Source organism: Chrysemys picta, chromosome 1 (assembly GCF_011386835.1).
Source record: "Chrysemys picta bellii isolate R12L10 chromosome 1, ASM1138683v2, whole genome shotgun sequence".
In the NCBI taxonomy this organism is placed as follows: Eukaryota; Metazoa; Chordata; order Testudines; family Emydidae; genus Chrysemys; species Chrysemys picta.
Window position 1 is genome coordinate 215972343 of NC_088791.1, and position 19541 is coordinate 215991883.

The 19541-nt window shown below is 39.3% G+C and overlaps 1 protein-coding gene across 3 annotated transcripts in view; it reads left to right on the top strand.

The window, feature by feature from the left end:
• The window catches only part of BCLAF3 (BCLAF1 and THRAP3 family member 3), a 69304-nt gene that overhangs the window by 46038 nt on the left and 3725 nt on the right, over window positions 1-19541 (top strand). For 2 of the 3 annotated variants that reach the window (XM_005281577.3, XM_065579659.1), the window contains exons 10-11: window positions 9334-9429; window positions 14977-15132. In XM_005281577.3, coding sequence (XP_005281634.1) covers window positions 9334-9429; window positions 14977-15132 — 252 coding nt within the window. Of the gene's footprint in view, window positions 1-9333; window positions 9430-13139; window positions 14935-14976; window positions 15133-19541 lie in introns of those variants that run through there. The other variant, XM_005281579.5, reaches the window with a different exon arrangement.

Sequence of the window (19541 nt, forward strand, 5' to 3'; positions counted from 1 at the left end):
CTTTGGCCTTGATCCCCTAGAGTAGTCTGGTATCTCTTGGGTTGAAAAGTACTGCAGTAGAGAAGAGTGAAAGCAGCTATTTAAAGAACTGAATGAAAATAAAGATCCCAAAATAGCTCTAATATTAAACTCCTTTTCAAAAAGATCTGCCTTCAAGAAAACCTGAGAAGCTTACACAAATAGAAAGTGAGACAATATTATACACGTTCTTGACAAAAAGCAAGTAAGGAAATAAAGTACATTAAATATGAATACAAAGATCATCCAGTCTGCATAATATACATTCTGTGCTCTTAAGAGAATTTGTAAAACTCATGAATGACATATTTCTGAAATGTCATGAAAACTGGATATGTGCCAGATCATTAGAAAAAGCAAAGGCAGTATTGGTCTTCAAAATGAAGAGTGATCCTAGTAATTAATTTACTATCAATTCTATCTCTAGTAAAATATAGAAGAAATGTTAAGAAAAAATCACTATGTTTCAAGAGAAGAACAAAATCATGGGCAGTAAGCAGCATAGAAATCTATCCACTAAAAATTTGACAAATATTCTTCATTGCTAATTTATCAAGTCACTCAAAAAGTAGGGAAAGGGAATTTGGAAGATTAATATTTGAATCTTAGTAAAGCATTAGTAACTCACAGAATCCTGCTACCAAAACAAATTCATGTGGCCTTGGATATGAATATTGTTGCATGGATTCAAAACTGGAGGCAGGACCATTTTTTAAAAAAAAACAGACAATATTAAATAGCAGTGTGTCAGATTTGAAGGAGATATTTTGTGGAATCCCACAGATGTTGATTCAGTTCAGGTCCAGTCTAACCAAATATCTTCATAAATGATCTAGAACTGTGTCTATGTTAATGACACTAATAAAAAGTTGTACTTGGTGAATTGGCAGTTGCAAATAGCCACAAGGGAAGAAGAGATAATAGGTAAATAATATGATAATGAAGTGACCTAGAGAGATTAAAAAAATAGAAAATAATTCAATGAGATTCAGCTTGGAAAAATGCATGTAGATATACAGACAGGAAATGCAGATATGGGAGGGAGAAACCTGAAATGTTGAGAGTTAGGGGTTTGTGAAAAGTAAATTAAACATGATATCATATTGCACTATGGGAGTAAAATAGGCCAATATCTTTGAGCTGTGTAACTTGAGATCATATTATGGAATAATAAGTTATTACCAAAGGTCAGAGTGGAGGGGTATGTGTGCAGGGTGCAGTGATTGTATTTTACTATAGCTCTGCCCACAGTCATAAAATGGTTTATAGCCTGAATTTAATCTAAAAATGTAAAAGGTGCTAAAAAAATTGTGAAATCAAATTAATCCTAAAATTGTCATGTGTCCCATGTAATAAGAAACTAAACCTTAAATAAATCCCAAACTGCAACAGATAAATTACATCCAGATTAATCTTTTTAGTTGGCTCAATTTTGGTGCTGATTAGGGAATTCATCCTGGATTCTGTGGAAGAACTGTAGCAGTGTAGCATAATATTAGCAAAATCATAAAATTTAGGGGAACAAGTGGAATGAACGTCTGGCGAGCCTTTGTTTGGGGTGTTCAACATGCAATCATAAGGCATATGCTTTTTAAGTGACAAAACGCAATCGTAACCACTCCCCTTTTAAGTGTATTCGTTTTTGTTGACACGTAACTATACAACGAGAAGACTGTACCAGAGGGGCAGGTTTCCAAGGGCAAGCATGACCAGTAGGCAAGGCTCTATGAATAGCATTTTAAAAAGAATATTTAAATAAGGACCGAAATAAATCCCTGAAGTTATTTAAAATTATATTTTAAATTAGATTGGACATCCAGTTTTTATGGTGTTGTGTGGATATTTCTGCTTAATTTTTGTTTGTTCAGTATTTAAAATACTCTGTGGTTAAATCATGCTTGTCTGGCTCTTTGATTAAATGGTTGGTTCAGGTGCATCGTACACAGACATTAAAGAAGCAACTGATATTTGAAAGATTTAAATCTGAGTGGCAGGTCATACCAGATATTAAGATCCTGCATGACATGAAACCTGAGAGTATGTTGTGTTTTTATATATAAAAATAATAAAATGATTGTCCTTGATACAACTGAAATACTACTAGAAAGTTGATGTAAGCTCAATTTTGTTGCCATAATTTGATTATTGTTGTAAAATGGACAATGTCTGGTAGTTTGGGTCCAAAATTTAACATTGTTGCCATACTAGATCAGATATGTGGACCATTTACTCCAGTATAGTGTCTCCTGACAGTAGCCCCACACTGTAGTTTCAGAGGAAGGTGCAAGATACCTATAGTAGGTAGGTGCAAGGTAATCTTTCCTTCATGCTAATACCTAATAAGTTACAGGTTGGTTTAAACCATGAAACATAATTTTTTATCTCCCTTCCAATACACTTTTTGTTAGCATTAACTACTAGAACTCTAGATATTCTAGTTATCCATGTAACAGACTCTCTTTGAATCTTTGTACGTCTTGCCTTCAATGAGTTCCATTCTCTAATTACGTATTTTGTTTAAAAACAAACAAAAAAATGTTGACACCTTTTGATTTCATTAAATACCCCTGTATTCTTGTATTATGAGACAGGAAGAACAGAAGCTCCTGATGTACCTTCTCTATGCCACTCATTATTTTATATACTATTATCATGTTGCCTTTTATTAATCTCCTTTCTAAGGTATACAGTCCCATTCTCTTCAATCTCTCTTCATAAGATTTTTTCCACGCCCTCAATCATTTTTGTCTTCTTCTGAACCCCTTCTAATTCTGTAATAATATCCTTTGAGATGGGGTAACCAGTGAACACAATATTGCAGATGAGGCTGTACCATTATAATATTTTCCATAATATTCCCTATCCCATTCCTTATGCATCCTTGTTTGCTCAATATGCAGCTGCAGAGGTCTTCACAGTGATGCCCAAGTCCCTTTCCTGAGTTGGCACAGTTAATTTAGAAACCTATCAGGTGTAGGAGTAGCTTAAATTTACCCCTTCAGTGTGCATTTCTTTGAATTTATCATGACTGAACTTCATCTGCCCATTCACTTGTCTTGGGTTAACTCTCTGAATTCTTGTCTAGAATTGACTAACCTAAATAACTTTGCCACCTGCAAATTTTGTCACTTCACTGCTCACCTTTCTTTCTAGATTATTAATAAATATATTAAACAACACCAGATTTAATACAGTACCTTCAGGCACCCCACTCTACCTTTTGTCATGATGAAGGGGGAGGGATAGCTCAGTGGTTTGAGCATTGGCCTGCTAAACCCAGGGTTGTGAGTTCAATCCTTGAGGGGGCCACTTAGGGATCTGGGGCAAAATTAGTACTTGGTCCTGCTAGTGAAGGCAGGGGGCTGGACTCGATGACCTTTCAAGGTCCCTTCCAGTTCTAGGAGATAGGATACCTCCATAAAAAACTGGCCACTTATTCTTACTTTGTTTCCTGACTCTTAGCCAGTTTTTGTTCTCTGACAATACTTTGCCTTTCATTCCATGACTATCTAGTTTCTGTAGCCTCCTGTGAGAGATCTTGTAAAGGCCTTTTGAAAGACTAAATTTTCAACTGATTCTCTTAGCCACCCCTTTATTTCTGTTTAAAACAAACTAAATTAATAAAACACTTTCATAGTTATCTTTAAATTCAAATAAACTTGTCACTGAATTTAAAACATTTTTCTGCAATATTTGCAACCTAAAAAGTAACTAGTGCATGAGACCCAGACATAGAAACTGTCAATTTTTGTTTTTATTATTCAAGTTGAGTGAAGAGTAAAAATCTAGCCTAAATGAAGAGAGAGAGAATAAATTCAATTTTAATTTTGTCTATTCTTAATAATTTAAGCTATCGCTTAACACAAGCAAGACCCCTTTAAATTATTAAATACTTTAAAAATGATCTTCAGCTAGCTTTTTCAATTAATCTTGTTCTATTTCCGTTCATTATAATTAAGCACCAGTAAGAAACAACTGGTTGCATAATCTGTTGTTAATAATTTGATATCTAGGCACATGGCTGAAATCCCAGGCACAATGCTGTTAACTGCAAATGTATCATTATTAGACTGTAAGACATTCTGGAATGTTGTATAGATCAGTGGCTTTCAACCTTTCCACACTACTGTACCTGTTTCAGGAGTCTAATTTGTCTTGGGTATCCCAGATTTCACACTCACTTAAAAACTACTTGCTTACAAAATCAGACATAAACATTCAAAAGTGTCAAGGTAATAGTTATGGGGGAGTCGATCATTAGAAACTTAGATAGCTGGGTTTGCGATGACTGGGAGAACCGCATGGTGACTTTCCTGTCTGGTGCGAAGGTCACGGATCTCTCGAGACATCTAGATTAGATTTATGTGTAGTGCTGGGGAGGAGCCGGTGGTTGTGGTACATGTAGGTACCAATGACATAGGGAAGGATAGGAGAGAGGTCCTGGAGGCCAAATTTATGCTCCTAGGTAAGAGATTGAAGTCCAGGACCTCCATGGTGGCATTCTCTGAAATGCTTCCAGTTCCATGCACTGGGCCAGTTAGGCAGAACTGCAGGGTCTCAATGCATGGATGAGATGATGGTGTAGGGAGGTGGGGTTTAGATTTATTAGGAACTGGGGAAATGTTTGGGAAAGGGGGAGCCTATAAGGATGGGCTCCACCTAACCAAAATGGAGCCAGATTGCTGGCTCTTTTTTAAAAACAAACAAACAAACCTGCTTGTGATACAGCATGGCCAGAGGGCAGCAGGAGAGGGTTAGAAGGGAGTCTTATTCCATGTAGAGGGAAGAAAGTTTGCTATAGATTAATTAGAGCACCTGAAGCCAGTCACCTGATAACCCCCCCAACACACACACTTCAATCAGACAGGGGAAGGAGTTGAAGCAGAGTGGATCGGTGTTGGAGCAGAGAGCAGTTTGGAGGGAAGCAGAGGAAAGTTTGGAGAAGTGCTGCGGTGGGCTAAGAAGACCAAGACCCTAGGTAAAGGGACACCAGGCTTGTGCAGAGGGAGGGCAGGAAGCCCCCACAAGCTGAAAGGCAGGAGAGGGAAGTAGCCCAGGGGAAGGAACTGCTAGTTCAAGTGGTTTGCCGCTATCCTTAGGGCCCCTAGGCTGGGACCTGGAGTAGAGGGCGGGCCCAGGTCCCTCCCTCTCCACTCCCCTCCTCTAGGACACTAGTGGGCACATAATATCCCAGTTCAGGGTCAAGAAACGGCGCCCTGGAACACCCCCACCCCCCCAGAAGAGAAAGCACTAGACCCATCATAGTAGTGCCGGCAATTTGCCACACTGCTCTATGACCTTTTTAATTTTAAGGGCTGCGGGAAAGCTGACAGGTGCAAAAGGAGCACGTGGTTCGGACAGAGGCATCCCTTGGGGAGGATCTGTTAATGGAGATTCTTTATATCCTAGTAAGGAGGAGAAAATGGAAGATGATAAAATATGGGTAGGATCTGATGAGAAACAGTCAAATGAAAGAGTTCCATTCAATTACATCATGTAATGGCAGACAAAATGCTAAAAAGTGACAAGTTTTTAAAGTATTTATATACAAATGCAAGAAGTCTAAATAATAGATGGGTGAACTATAGTGTCTTATATTAAATGAGGATATTGCTATAATAGGCATCACAAAAACGTGGTGGAATGAGGATAATCAATGGAACACAGTAATACCAGGGTATAAAATAGAGCAGAAGGACAGAACAGGTCGTGCTGGTGGGGGAGTGGCACTATATGTGAAAGAAAGCATAGAATCAAATGAAGTACAAATCTTAAATGAACCAAACTGTACCATAGAATCTCTGGATAGTAATTCCCTGCTCAAATAATAAGAATATGGCAGTAGGGCTATATTACCGACCACCTGACCAGGATGGTGATAGTGACTGTGAAATGCTCAGTGAAATTAGAGAGGCTATAAAAACAAAAAAACTCAATAATAAGGGGGATTTCAACATCCCTGTATTGACTAGGTACATGTCACCTCAGGATGGGATGCAGAGATGAAGTTTCTTGACACCTTAAATGACTGCTTCTTGGAGCAGCTAGTCCTGGAACCCCCAAGAGGAGAGGCAATTCTTGATTTAGTCCTAAGTGGAGCACAGGATCTGTCACTATTACCAAGCAGTCCAGATATATTCACCTCTTGGACCAGATCCTGTGCTGCACTTAGGACTACATCAAGATAAACCCCACAGCAGCCCAACACTGTAGCATTTAATTTCAGAAAGGGGGACTACACAAAAATGAGCAAGTTAGTTAAACAGAAATTAAAAGGTACACTGCCAAAAGTGAAATCCTTGCAAGCTTCATGGAAACTTTTTTAAAGACATCATAATAGAGGCTCAACTTAAATATACACCCCAAATTAAAAAACATAGAGAATCAAAAAAGTGCCCCTGTGGCTAAAAAACAAAGTAAAAGAAGCAGTGAGAGATGAAAAAGGCATCCTTTAAAAAGTGGAAGTTAAAATTCTAGTGAGGAAAATAGAAAGGAGCATAAACTCTGGCAAATGAAGTGTAAAAAAAAATCAGATTTTCAGAAAGCCTTTGACAAGGTCCCTCACCAAAGGCTCTTAAGCCAAATAAGCTGTCATGGGATCTTATCATGGGAAGGTCCTCTCATGGATTGGTAAGTGGTTAAAAGATAGGAAACAAAGGGTAAAAATAAATGGTCAGTTTTCAGACTAGAGAGAGGTAAATAGTGGTGTCCCCCAGGGGTCTGTACTGGGACCAGTCCTATTCAACATATTCTTAAATGTTCTGGGAAAAGGGGTAAACAAGGTGGCAAAATTTGCAGATGAGACAAAACTACTCAAAATAGTTAAGTCCCAAGGAGACTGCAAAGAGCTACAAAAGGATCTCACAAAACTGGGTGACTGAGCAACAAAATGGCAGTTGGAATACAGTGTTGATAAATGCAAAGTACCGCACATTGGAAAACATAATCCCAACTATACATGTAAAATGATGGGGTCTAAATTAGCTGTTACCATTCAAGAAAGAGACCTTGGAGTCATTGTGGATAGTTCTTTGAAAACATCCATTCAATATGCAGCGGCAGTCAAAAAAGTAAACAGAATCTTGGGAATCATTAGGAAAGGGATAGATAATAAAACAGAAAATATCATATTGCCTGTATATAAATCCATGGTATGCCCACAGCTTGAATACTGCGTGCAGATGTGATTGCCCCATCTCAAAAAAGATATATTGGAATTGGAAAAGTTTCAGAAAAGGGCAACAAAAATGATTAGGGGTATGGAACTGCTGCCATATGAGGAGAGATTAATAAGACTGGGACTTTTCAGCTTGGAAAAGAGATGACGGGAGGAGGTAGTGGGGGGATATGATAGAGGTCTATAAAATCATGACTGGTGTGCAGAAAGTAAATAAGGAAGTATTATTTACTCCTCGTAACACAAGAATGAGGGGTCAGCAAATGATATTAATAGGCAGCAAATTTAAAACAAACAAAAGGAGGTATTTTTTCACACAACGCACAGTCAACCTGTGGAACTCCTTGTCAGAGGATGTTGTGAAGGCCAAGACTATAACAGGGATCAAAAAAGAACTAAAATAGAATCAGGAGATCATCTAGTCCAACCCCCTGCTCAGAGCAGGACCAATCCCAGATTTTTGCCCCTGATCCCTGAATGGCCCCCTCAAGGATTGAACTCACAATCCTAGGTTTAGCAGGCCAATGCTCAAACCACTGAGCTATCATGGAGGATAGGTCTATCAGTGGCTATTAGCCAGGATGGGCAGGGATGGTGTCCCTAGCCTCTGTTTGCCAGAAGCTGGGAGTGGGCGACAAGGGATGGATCACTTGATGATTACCTGTTCTGTTCATTCCTTCTGGGGCACCTGGCACTGGCCACTGTTGGAAGACAGGATACTGGGCTAGACAGACCTTAGGTCTGACCCAGTATGGCCATTCTTATATCATAGCACACTATTACTGAAAAATTGCTTGCTTTTTCATTTTAACCATATCATTATAAAATAAATCAATTGGCATATAAATATTGTGTTTATATTTCAGTTTGCAGTATAAACAAGTCATTGTCTTTATGAAATTTTAGTTTGTACTGACTTTGCCAGTGTTTTTTATCTAACTGGTTGTAAAACTAGACAAATATATACGTATGTTGATGTATTCCTAGGAAGACCTCTGTATACCCCCATAACTGTTTCAAAGATCCAAAAATTGATATTTATGTTTGAAGAAAATAGTAGTCCCAGCAAATTCAAAACTTTTTAATGTATTAATGATTTATTATTAAAAGAAGCATTAAAAATTGTATCAATTTTCAGTTGATAAAAGAAGAACTTAGCATCATTTAAGCTCTGCCTACATGAACCAATTTCTTGAACACTTTTATATTTGTATTTATATTTTACATGCATTCGGAAGATAGATTTATATATGAAAATAACATAATACATGTCATATATGTTAAAAAATGCACCAGCTCCTGGCAGCTGTGCTAGAAACTATGGGAAAAGGGTCACAATGCACAGGTAAAGCAGCGGTGGGAAGGAGTGCTGCGTATGGAGACACTGCACTGTTCTACATAACTAAGGCTGCTTAATGCACATGCACTCAACAGTTGTAGTTACAAACAGTTCCAACAACACTTAGTTGTGTCACTTGCTTCTGAAATGGTGCATGTCTCTAGGGTAGATGAGCCTCTCATATTGATACGTGCCACAATCAAGAAAGGATGAAGAGTAGTCATCCTTATGAACAAATCTAACGCAGTTCTTAAGGTGGTATTCAGTGCATGGGTATTACAGTAATGAGTATGCTAGAAATACATATGGCTGCTTTAATGTCATAATGTCTGACTGGTAATAAGTCTGAAAAAATAGTAATCCCATTTGCCAGCCAGGGATCACCAAAGATCTGGTTGCGTGATTCCTGTTCCTCTTCTCTTTCCCCCTACCCCCCCCCCCCATGTTCCCCCTCAAAGAGGGGTTGGTATAGCTGCTATGTCGGGTCTGTGCCAGCTGATGGCTCTCTGCCCCACACCAGGGTAATCCTCAATTGGAAAGATCTGGCTGCTTTACAGTCCAATGGGGACATATTCTGGAGTGGTGCCCTATGTCTTTTCAGCTGTGGGAACTGAAATAAGTCTCTGCAACTTGGACTCCAGTTTAATGGGCAACGCAATTTCACTGACTTAATCCATCACAGTTATAATCTTAGGCCAAAAAAGTACAATACAAATTAGCTTCATCTAAACATTGTCCATGTTTCATTGAAATGATTGTTTTTAACATTGTTAAACTAGTATCTGTGCCATTTTTCTAGAATTCTTATTATGCTGCAAAATCAAATGACATCTTTACTCACAGACCATTTGGAGGACACCTGGAAAATCCAAGACCCTTCAGAAGACCCTTTAAGGTATTGTTTGACTCTTGCCAAGTGTATGTGTTGCGTAAGGTTTCATTTCAGGCTGTGGTGTTGTGATTTAGGCATGTTGCCCTAAACAAACATGTTAGTGGTGGGATTTTCAAAAATGGTCAGCATTGGCTGAACTTTGTTCCCATTGAAATAATGGGGGCTTGCCTTGACTTCAGTAGGAAGGGAGTTATATCAGAACTGAATGTTTGAAAATTCCACTCCTTTCCCTCCCCCTGCCCCCAAACCCTCCTGTAACAGCTGGAGTGCTATCATGTTTTGAAAGACTAAGTTACTAGAATTTGGACTCTCCCAGGTAGGTAAGAGAGCTGACTTTCTCAGGGTGTAATTTTAAATAACATTAAGGGAGATGGCAAAACAGTAAGGTTGAAAGGAGAGTGGGGCAAGGAAGGAGGGAGTGGCAAGATCATGGGGCTAGTGTTGGACAATAGAAGAGGGGAAAAAAATCTTAAAAATCAATTTTAGAATCAAAATTGCAGAAAAAATGGGAGATTACTAAAACATCTGGCCAATAAATAGACTTGGAAAGACATTAGGGTTTTTAATCAGTAAATGTTGGTAAACATTGATTTCACCATATGCACACAAACCAACAAAAATATTTCTATCCATAATAGACATTCACAGATAGGCAAAGTAAGAGAAATACTGCTTCAGAACTTGATTTAAGGATACTTACTTTGTATTTTTTGACATGTGAAGTTGACAATTTTGTGTTTCAACAGTTATAAAGCTTTAACTTTTTGAATCACCATCTACTGTCATTAAATAACTATTGCCTCACCCTCTCCATAACTTCCCACAGCTGTGAAAATTTAAATAGATAATGGGGGGGGGGGGGAGAGCTTAAATAAACATTACTATCAGTCAAAATTTATTTAAAAAAACAGAAATCAAATTCTGTCAAATCTGCCTATGAGGAAACACCTTATATGAATATATTCACTCCTAATTTCATTATTTTTTTTTAAATATTGTTCCACTAAATTTTTTTTTAAATTAAGCCTGGTGGAATGTTGTAGTTGTCATAACACTATATGAGAAATTCAGATTATTTTCCACGTTTAAGAGAAAACATCATCTTTTTTAGTTGCACTTCCACTGCATTTTGTTTGCATTTTTCATGTAAAATTGCCTTAAATCTATATGATGACTCCCAAACAGAAATCTTTTTATGTTTTTATATTTTCTCATTATTCTATCGGATAAGTATTGCTTTTAGGTTTTGTTTACAGGAACTAGGGTGGCCAGACAGCAAGTGTGAAAAATCGGGACAGGGAATGGGGGGTAATAGGTGCCTATATAAGAAAAAGCCCCCAAAATTGGGGCTGTCCTTAAAATCGGGACATCTGGTCACCCTAACAGAAACCCCAAGATGTAAGAGAGTCAGCAAAATCACCCGATTCTGGGGTACTGCATTGGCTTCCCAATGTGTCTTGACTGTAAAAGGCATCCTGGGGTCAAAGTCAATTAAATGTAAAACAAAGATTACTTGTTATCTCTTCCTTCCTGTTGTGAGTGGCATGCTGTGCGTGGGCCCAATTAGGTCCATTCATAATGGGAAAACGCTGATCAAATCTGGGTCAACCTCTTCTAGTTTTTCATTTAAAAGTGGCCTTGGTATAAGGCAATTAGGTCACTGACTCATGGTCTAGAATATCCCTTTTCTTCATGAGCCATGTGAATGGTGGAGATGTGACCACTGTTAATCCACCTCTTCCACAGAACACATTTCAGATAAGCCACTGAATAATGCTTGATATTTTACAAGGTTGCTGCAAGGATTTTTTTTTTTTTTTTTTAAACTTGTGTAAGGTAGGTAGGCATTATCCTCATTTTACAGATAGGGAAATTGAGGCAGAATTATTATGACCAAGTATATACGAGTAGTTGGCATCAAAGGCTAAATTCAAATTTCAGACTTCCTGATTCTTAACTATACTTCAAACAATGGAACCATTAGATAGAAATGACTTTCAGGCTCTCCCATCCTGGCTAGTGGTGTCTTGCTCTGTAGCCTATTATTAAATGCACTTAGCCAACCAGTCCCCCCAGATTAAAAGAAAAACAAACTTTCCTCAAGATAAAGTTCATAGTGTTATAAAATTAGTCTTTTTTTAGGTATTACTTTAGTTTACAGGTTAAAGTCATCTTACACTAAAATTACATTACATAGAATATTATTTTGGGATCCTTTGGTGTACACCTTACCATAATGGCACCTGTGTCACCACCTCCCGTCTATTACCAGCACAGGGGAAGTAGATGGTTCTGTTATGCCAGGCTGATCCGTGCCTGCCATATCAACCCTTTGGTCTGTTGGCACTTGATGTAACTTAAAGCAGCCTGAAGTCTGGCTTAATTCATGTCAACTTGGAATTCTGTGTAGGATTGGGGGAATGTAAAGGTGAGCTTTAAACCACTGTTGCATTCATGCACGCAACTTGTGCTGTCCACCCCTGTGCTGCAGCCAATAATATCTTCCCTTGTGCTTCAGTATAACTACGGGTAAACAGCATATGCAGCAGCACTATGTTTTGGTATGGGAAAAATAATATTGATTTATTGACTTAAAATTCCTAATCTAAAATTTCATCAACTTGTTTTGTGCATTGAATTTTCTCTTGTATTGCATATAATTTTTTCTTATGTTGTTGAAGGTGGATTGCATTCAATATACCTGAGATGGTAGTTTGACTGCTTTCTAATGTTAATATATCTTTATTAACTAAAAGACTTAGGCAAATCTCTTTTCCCTTGTGTATGAAACAAATTCTGTTGAGTCACTAAACAGAAGTGTTTTGTTCAGAATACTTCAAAATTGGTTGTCTGTGGTGTGTGTTAACTTCTATATGAAAAGAGTAACACACTCTAGAGGAGCAGTTTTATAAAGGGGTACCCAAAGTTTTTAGCTTTAAAAAGCTCTTTCTTTGACTTAGTGATTCACAATGCACCCAAGGGATGAGGGCAATCAATAAACCCACTTGGTATGTTTATCATTTAAATAAAATCATTATCCTGGAATTCTGATGATTTCATTAACTATTCATGTTATAAAGTCATGGTTGTATGGTGGGATAGCTTAGATGTTTATATTATTTGGTATATAGTCTCTGTTTTAAAAATAAAATATTTTGAAAAGCAGTGTTACTTCATTTTTGAAGTGATGGTTTCAGAAACAAACAATATTTGCAATCTTTGTAAAGTAGTTTTACATTGATTATTAAATGAAATTTAGAACCTTAGATTGGTTCCTGTTTCAAACTGAAACATCTTAAGATTTTCCAAATAACTTGGAGCAGTGGAGTAATTTTGTAGCAGAATCTGTTTAAATTGCATAAATTTGTCTTTGAAGAGTGTTAGTAATTTGGAGTAAGCTACACTTTGGTTTTGTGGAATTTGATACTGAACATAGTGGTAGTTAGGATCTAAACACATTACTATCTATCTTTGGTATTTCTAATGTGTCTACCATCACAGTGCCTTGTTGCCAAATATATAATTAAGCTTCTGGTTAGGTTTATCTACAATTGACTATATTCTTCATCAGTGTTGTCTTTTTGTTTTGTTTTCTCCACTTTTGTGTGGATCAAATGATTGCCTTAGTTCAAACATAGAACCTATGACAGCAGCAGCTCCACTCCCATTCCTTCCTCTTACTCTCTCTATCCATTATTTGCTTATTTCCATAGAGAGAGACATGCAGGGGGATAGCCTTGGAACCATCTTCCTAACCACTCCTGCTAGGATGAAGACCAGAAGGTGTGGAAGGAGAGGGAAGCTCAGTAGCTTTCTCCCAAGCTGGAAACAGTAGTGATGGCTGTTGGAAAGCCTTGGGGCCTCCTCTCATGGTAGGAGGCAGATGCCTCCTGGTGGAAGAACTCCCCTACTCAATGCAAGATGCCTGTCAATTGGGGCACAGGCTGCCCATTCACATAGTTTAGGGGGAATCTTGGTTTTTACCTTGCCAAGGTTCACGGGCTTAATTTAGAATTTTAAAAACATTTCAGTTTCCCCTATTGTGGCAATATATTTGCATAAAGGATGGTATTGTATTTATTGTATCCTGAGAACAGTCAGGTTTGGACTTATTCTGATCTCCTGTGAGAAGTTGAGCATTTGGCAGCTATCTGCCATGAATCCTGTGCCTCCAACTCCAATAAGCTTCACTATGGTCACTGACGTGTTCATCTTTCCTGGTAAATGCAGCTTTCTCAGTATATCATGGATGGATACAGAGTTTTTGAAATAGAAAAAGGCCTCTAGGAATTTGTATAAATGAGCTCCTCCCTTGTGCAAGCCTTTTTTAGCTGCACATTGCAAGTTTACTGAAACTGGTACAAAATATATTGCGTATGTGAAGCACGTGATTTTTTTTTTTTTCCAACTCTGTCAGATTGATACGTAATGTTACCAGAACACTCAAAAGCACTTTTCAGTGAGGGCTATTTTCATGACAAATTTCAGCTTTCTTCTTCTAGCAGTTAAAGTTGTTCATGAAAAGTTACAAGACTTTTACATGGGGAAGGTTTCTGTTCTACCTCTTGCATTCTCCTTGTATTCAAAAACAGATTTAACAATTTTTTATTAAAACTCCTTAAAAAAAAAATCACCTTCTGTCAAGACCAAGTTTGAAAACTTCAAACAAAATGTTCAAAAACAATCTGAGAAACTATATTAAATGAGGTTGGAATTTTTATATTATTCTTATACTGCACCCTTTTGTGTGGCATCTGAGTGCCTGTGAATGGAAAACTTAACACAAACTTAATTATAGTGGACACTACTGCTCCCACTACATATGTTGTCTGTCCACTCTAGTATTTACAGTGCCATTGACTTTCTATTTCTGTTTCTCTGTGGCCTTCACCCTCAGTTCTACTTCAAGTGAGTTTACAGTAGCCCAGTATAGAGGTGAAAGAAGCATAGCTCTGTGGCTAGGTGTTCTTCCTATGGTTTTAAAGACTGAAGTGATTCCAGGTAAATTTGATATCTTACATTCAACATATGAACCAGAGACAGCTCTTGGATGCAATCCTGGATCCTTTAAAGTCAGTGGGTTGCCATTGAGTTAATCAGGCCAGGATTTTACTCTTGAAGTTTACTTATTAGAACAGCTGTTTATATAGAGAGATACTCACACACACCCCAAAAAGGAGCTTGTCTCTCCTCTTCCGCCTCATTTATTGCCCACATTATACAACCTCTTCAGTGCTCATAATTTTGATATCAAAACCTGTTCTATGAAGATAACTTGAGCTACTTTGGACTGTTGCCCAGTATGTGCCACACTGCAGTTCTGTGATATGAACAGTGAGTACGGGTCTGGGAAGTATTTAATAGGAGGCAAAGAAGAGGCATATGCATTTATAAATGAATAATACTTCAGTACTGTAAGTTTTTGTGTGTGTATAATTGTGTAATTGTAACTTTAAAAGAGTTGAATACAATAAAATACAAAAGGCCTTTTTGACCACAGTTCCGAAATTCGATCATTTTGTCCATTTTTTCTTTTTTTCCCCTCTACAGAACAACTTTACAGATGGTCGATTGCAACACAGTTATAAATCAGGCTTAGTACAGAAGGGTTTATATATTCAGGCTAAGTACCAGCGGCTACGTTCTGCTGGTGTAAGGGGATTTACCACTTATAAATTCAGAGAAGGATTTTTGAGGAAAGAAAAGGTGAGTTGGATTAAAATTAATTTTCTCTAAACTTTTCTTTGATATATAAAATGTGAGTATCCACACCTATTTCAGAATCCACTTGGAGTTGTTTGTCTAGCTTGTATGGATATTCTTTGGAGTACTAAAATGACATTCTTCCCCTCCTCCCCCTAATCCAAGAAACTTGGTAACTGAAGGCAGGTCTACATTATGGGGGTAAGTCGACCTAAGTTACGCAACTCCAGCTACGTGAATGACGTAGCTGGAGTCTACATATCTCTTAGGTCAACTTATTGCAGTGTCTACACCACGCTGGGTCGATGGGAGAAACTCTCCTGTCGGCTTACCTTCTGCTTCTCGTTCTGGTGGAGTACTGGAGTTGATGGGAGAACAATCTGTGATCGATTTTAGCGGGTCTTCACTAGACCCGCTAAGTCGATCCCCCAGTGGATTGATCACTGCAGCATCGATCCACAGTAAGTGTAGACATACCCTGAGACTTTTGGTTAGCTGTAGGTCAGCTATGGCCTCTGTCATTGCCTCTCTTTTGAAATCTCAGTTTGGGCAATCCTTTCTGCAGCCCAACTAAGCTGATTTTCCATCTATAAGTGGGAAGCTGGTCGAAGACTGTTTTGTGTGTCCTTTCAAACAATTGGTTAACTAAATTCTATTGTATGAATATGTGCTCTTTTTCAGTACATTACCTAAGGATCCAAGCCAAATATTCACCTTATAAACCATCTAATTCATACATGTTGGAGTGCTATATTTACAAGCATCATACAGAACAATGCATGTTCACGTTTACATCCTTAGTTGCACTGAGATCTATTACAGGCAATCCTTGTGCATAAAAGGCAGACTGAACCCCCCCTCAATGCTAGAAACTGGGACTGGATGATGGGGTGAATCACTCAAGAAATTGCCCTGTTCTGTTCACTACCTCCGATGCATCTGGCACCAGCCACTGTTAGAAGACAGGGTACTGGGCTAGATGGACCATTGGTCTGACCCAGTATGGCCATTCTTATGTTCTTAAATTGGGTATCTAAAGTATTTTCCTGTTTGTATATAAGCTTGCTTAATTGTGCAACTTCTGTTTTTAAAATACTCAAATGTAGGGTTACCATTCGTCCGGATTTACCCGGACATGTCCTCCTTTTTGTGCTAAAAATAGCGTCCGGGGGGAATTTGTAAAGCACTCACAATGTCCGGGATTTCCCCCTCCCCCGGCACAGCAGAGCGAGCGGCTGGGAGGGCTGCAGGAAAGTCCCGGGCTGGACTCCGGAGCAGCTGGAGAGGAGCTCCGCCCTGCATTCTGAGCAAGTGTCTCAGCACAAAGTGCAGCCCTCCCCCTTTTGCAACTGGGAGCGGTTTCTGCCATGCAGCGTAGCAAAACGGGAGCGAGAGCACTTTGTGCTGATACAAGGGCAGCTCTCCCCTGCAACCCGGTCCGGACCAGGGACCGGGTTTTGTTGTGCAGGGCCAGGGACCGGGTTTTGTTGTGCTGGGGAGCTTAGCCACGTGTCCGGCTCGCACAGAGCCCAACACCCTGTTCTGAGCAGCAGGGTAAGGGGGGGCAGGAGAAGGGGCAGGGAGGTTCTGGAGGGGGCAGTCAAGAAACGGGGGGGGGGGCTTTTTGGGGGGAGTGGAGAAAGTTTTGGGCAGTCAGGGTACAGGTAGGGGGTAGGGTCCTGGTGGGCAGTTGGGGGGGGGGGTCTTAGGAGGGGGCAGTTAGGGGACAAGGAACAGGGAGTCTTAGGTAGGGGGTGGGGTTCTGGAGGGCAGTTAGGAGCAGGGGTCCCAGGAGGGGGCAGTCAGGGGACAAGGAGCGGGGGGGGTAGGGGGCTGGGAGTTCTGGGGGGGAGCTGTCAGGGGGCAGGGGTGGGGAGAGGGATCGGAGCAGTCAGGGGACAGGGAGCAGAGGGGTTTAGATGGGTTGGGAGTTCTGGGGGGGCTGTCAGGGGGCAGGAGTGCGGAGAGGGATTGGAGCAGTCAGGGGACAGGGAGCAGAGGGGTTTAGATGGGTTGGGAGTTCTGGGGGGGGGCTGTCAGGGGGTGGGGAGTGGTTGGATGGGGCGTGGGAGTCCCAGGGGTCTGTCTGGGGGTGGGGGTGTGGATAAAGGTTGGGGCAGTCAGGGGACAAGAGGCAGGGAGGCTTAGATAGTCCTGGGGGGCAGTTAGGGGCAGGGGTCCCAGGAGGGGGTAGTCAGGGGACAAGGAACGGGGGGAGGGTTGGGAGGTCAGGGGGGGCGGGAAGTGGGAGGGGCAGGGGCGGGGCTAGGGCGGGGCTCCTCCCGTCCTCTTTTTTGCTCGCTGAAATATGGTAACCCTACTCAAATGAGTGGTAGCACTCTGCAAAGTCATGGTACAGCAGTAGTAATTCATGAAGAATTTTTGGGGTACCCTGAACTGGTAGGATCTCCCATCAATATTAGTGTAACATTGACAGAGCACAGTCTAACACAGTTAGGAGTATCCATGTTGTAATAACTTAGTAGGGTGCACAGGACAACACTGTTATAGCACCTGATGGAGTATCATGTTACAGTTTATAGAATCATGTCAGGAGTCATGAATATTGTAAGGCTCAGTAACAAATAGGGTACCTCAATATTATTATAGCATCATAAAGCCCCTATTTGAATTGTCTCAGCATAATCTAAAATGTATCTTCCTTTCTTGTTTTATAACCATGGGGTCTAATCCATATTACAAATTGTTAAACATGCCGGACAGATGTTTTTGGCATGGTTAGACTAGTGATGTAGATAAAGTCTGAGAACACTGCAAAGGCCGTATACTACTTCTCTGAGGGAACAGGGCGTGCTTCTCACATCACTAAACAATGACAGTCCTGATCATTCCTTTCTAAGACCTCTGATAAATACCCATGCTTGCTAGATGGAAAAAGAAAATGACTGAAAGATCAATTTTCAGAATACAGAATCATTCGGAATTATAAACTTGTATTATAATACAAATGTACAATTGCTTCACTATAATCAGCAAACAGATGTCACTGCCACGTAAATTTCCTATTGCTATTTTATAATTCGATGCTAGAAATTCTTGTTTAAAATTCATTAAAATAATCTTAAAATCTGGCTGCCAAAGATTACAGCATGAATTGTTGATCAGTATAATTAGGCTTTTTTAAATATTAATTTTATAACAAATAAAGAAATCTAATACCTCCCAGTTACAGTAAAATAAATCCTGTATTAATATGTATAATGTGGCCTTTTTTCCTGTGTGCAACTAGCAGTTTAAAAAGCCTCATCATGGCAACGTGTTCTTACATGTCAAAAATTCATGTATTTCTACCCACATAGTAAACTTGTTAAATAGTTGATATTTGTTAAAATGGGTTACAATTGGTATGATTTATATGTATTTTTTTTAAAAGTGCTGATCTATCGTGTTTCTTGCTGAAAGTTGATTTTTTTAAAAAGAATTGAATGTCCCCACTTAAATTATACTTTGATGTTCAAAGTAAACAATTTTAAGTTTTTTAATCTAAACTATTTTTCCAAAAGCTTCTACCTGAAACAAATTCCCAGTCACATTTTATAATAAATGACTTTAATAAACAGTTTGTTTTCAAGTCTAGCAAGTCAAGAAGTTACTTAAAAGATAAGCATATTAGAGAGTGTTATAAACGTGTATGAACCCTTTATAAACTACAATTGTGCTATTCCGTGTCAGCCAAAACTCATCTTAAATATTAATCTACACATTCAAAACTATAAAATGACTGTTTATTCACTATATTAGTCAAAGTATTTTCAGTACATAGTGTGTTAACAAACTTTGATTTGCTAGAATAGGTACTTTGCAGGTTTTAAGAGTGCTTCTTTCTAATTAGTGTATTAAAACTGCTGCTTTTGCATAACCCATGTATCTTCTTAGGGGTAAACTGCAAACTCCCTGCCTGCACTGGTGTGCAGTTATTCACACAAGTAGTCCAACTGATATTAATGGGGCTGCTTGAGTAACTTCTCATCAATATGATGAAGGGGTTCACAACACAGTTGCCAACTTTCACACGGTAAATAAGCATGCCAACTTTCACACGGTAAATAAGCATCCCGACTTTCACAGTAAGACAAAAATCAAGCTAATCCCATTTCAAAACAAGGCCAAAACAAGCCAATTCCTAAGAACCCCAACACTGTATGTGACTAGATCCCCCCGGCGTGCAGTCTGGGACTGTGGTGGGCCCGCTGTGCACCCCTTTCTCCCCCCCTTGCCCCTGCTTGCCGGGAGCCAATCAAAAAAAAGAAGCGACAAGCCAAAAACTAGCCAACAATCAACTCTCACAAGCCAATTAAGCCAAAAACAAGCCCAATTTCTGTTTGTTTGTTTTTTCGTGGGTTTGGCATGTCTGGTTCACAACCTAACTATGAGTGAATAAAAGAACAGAT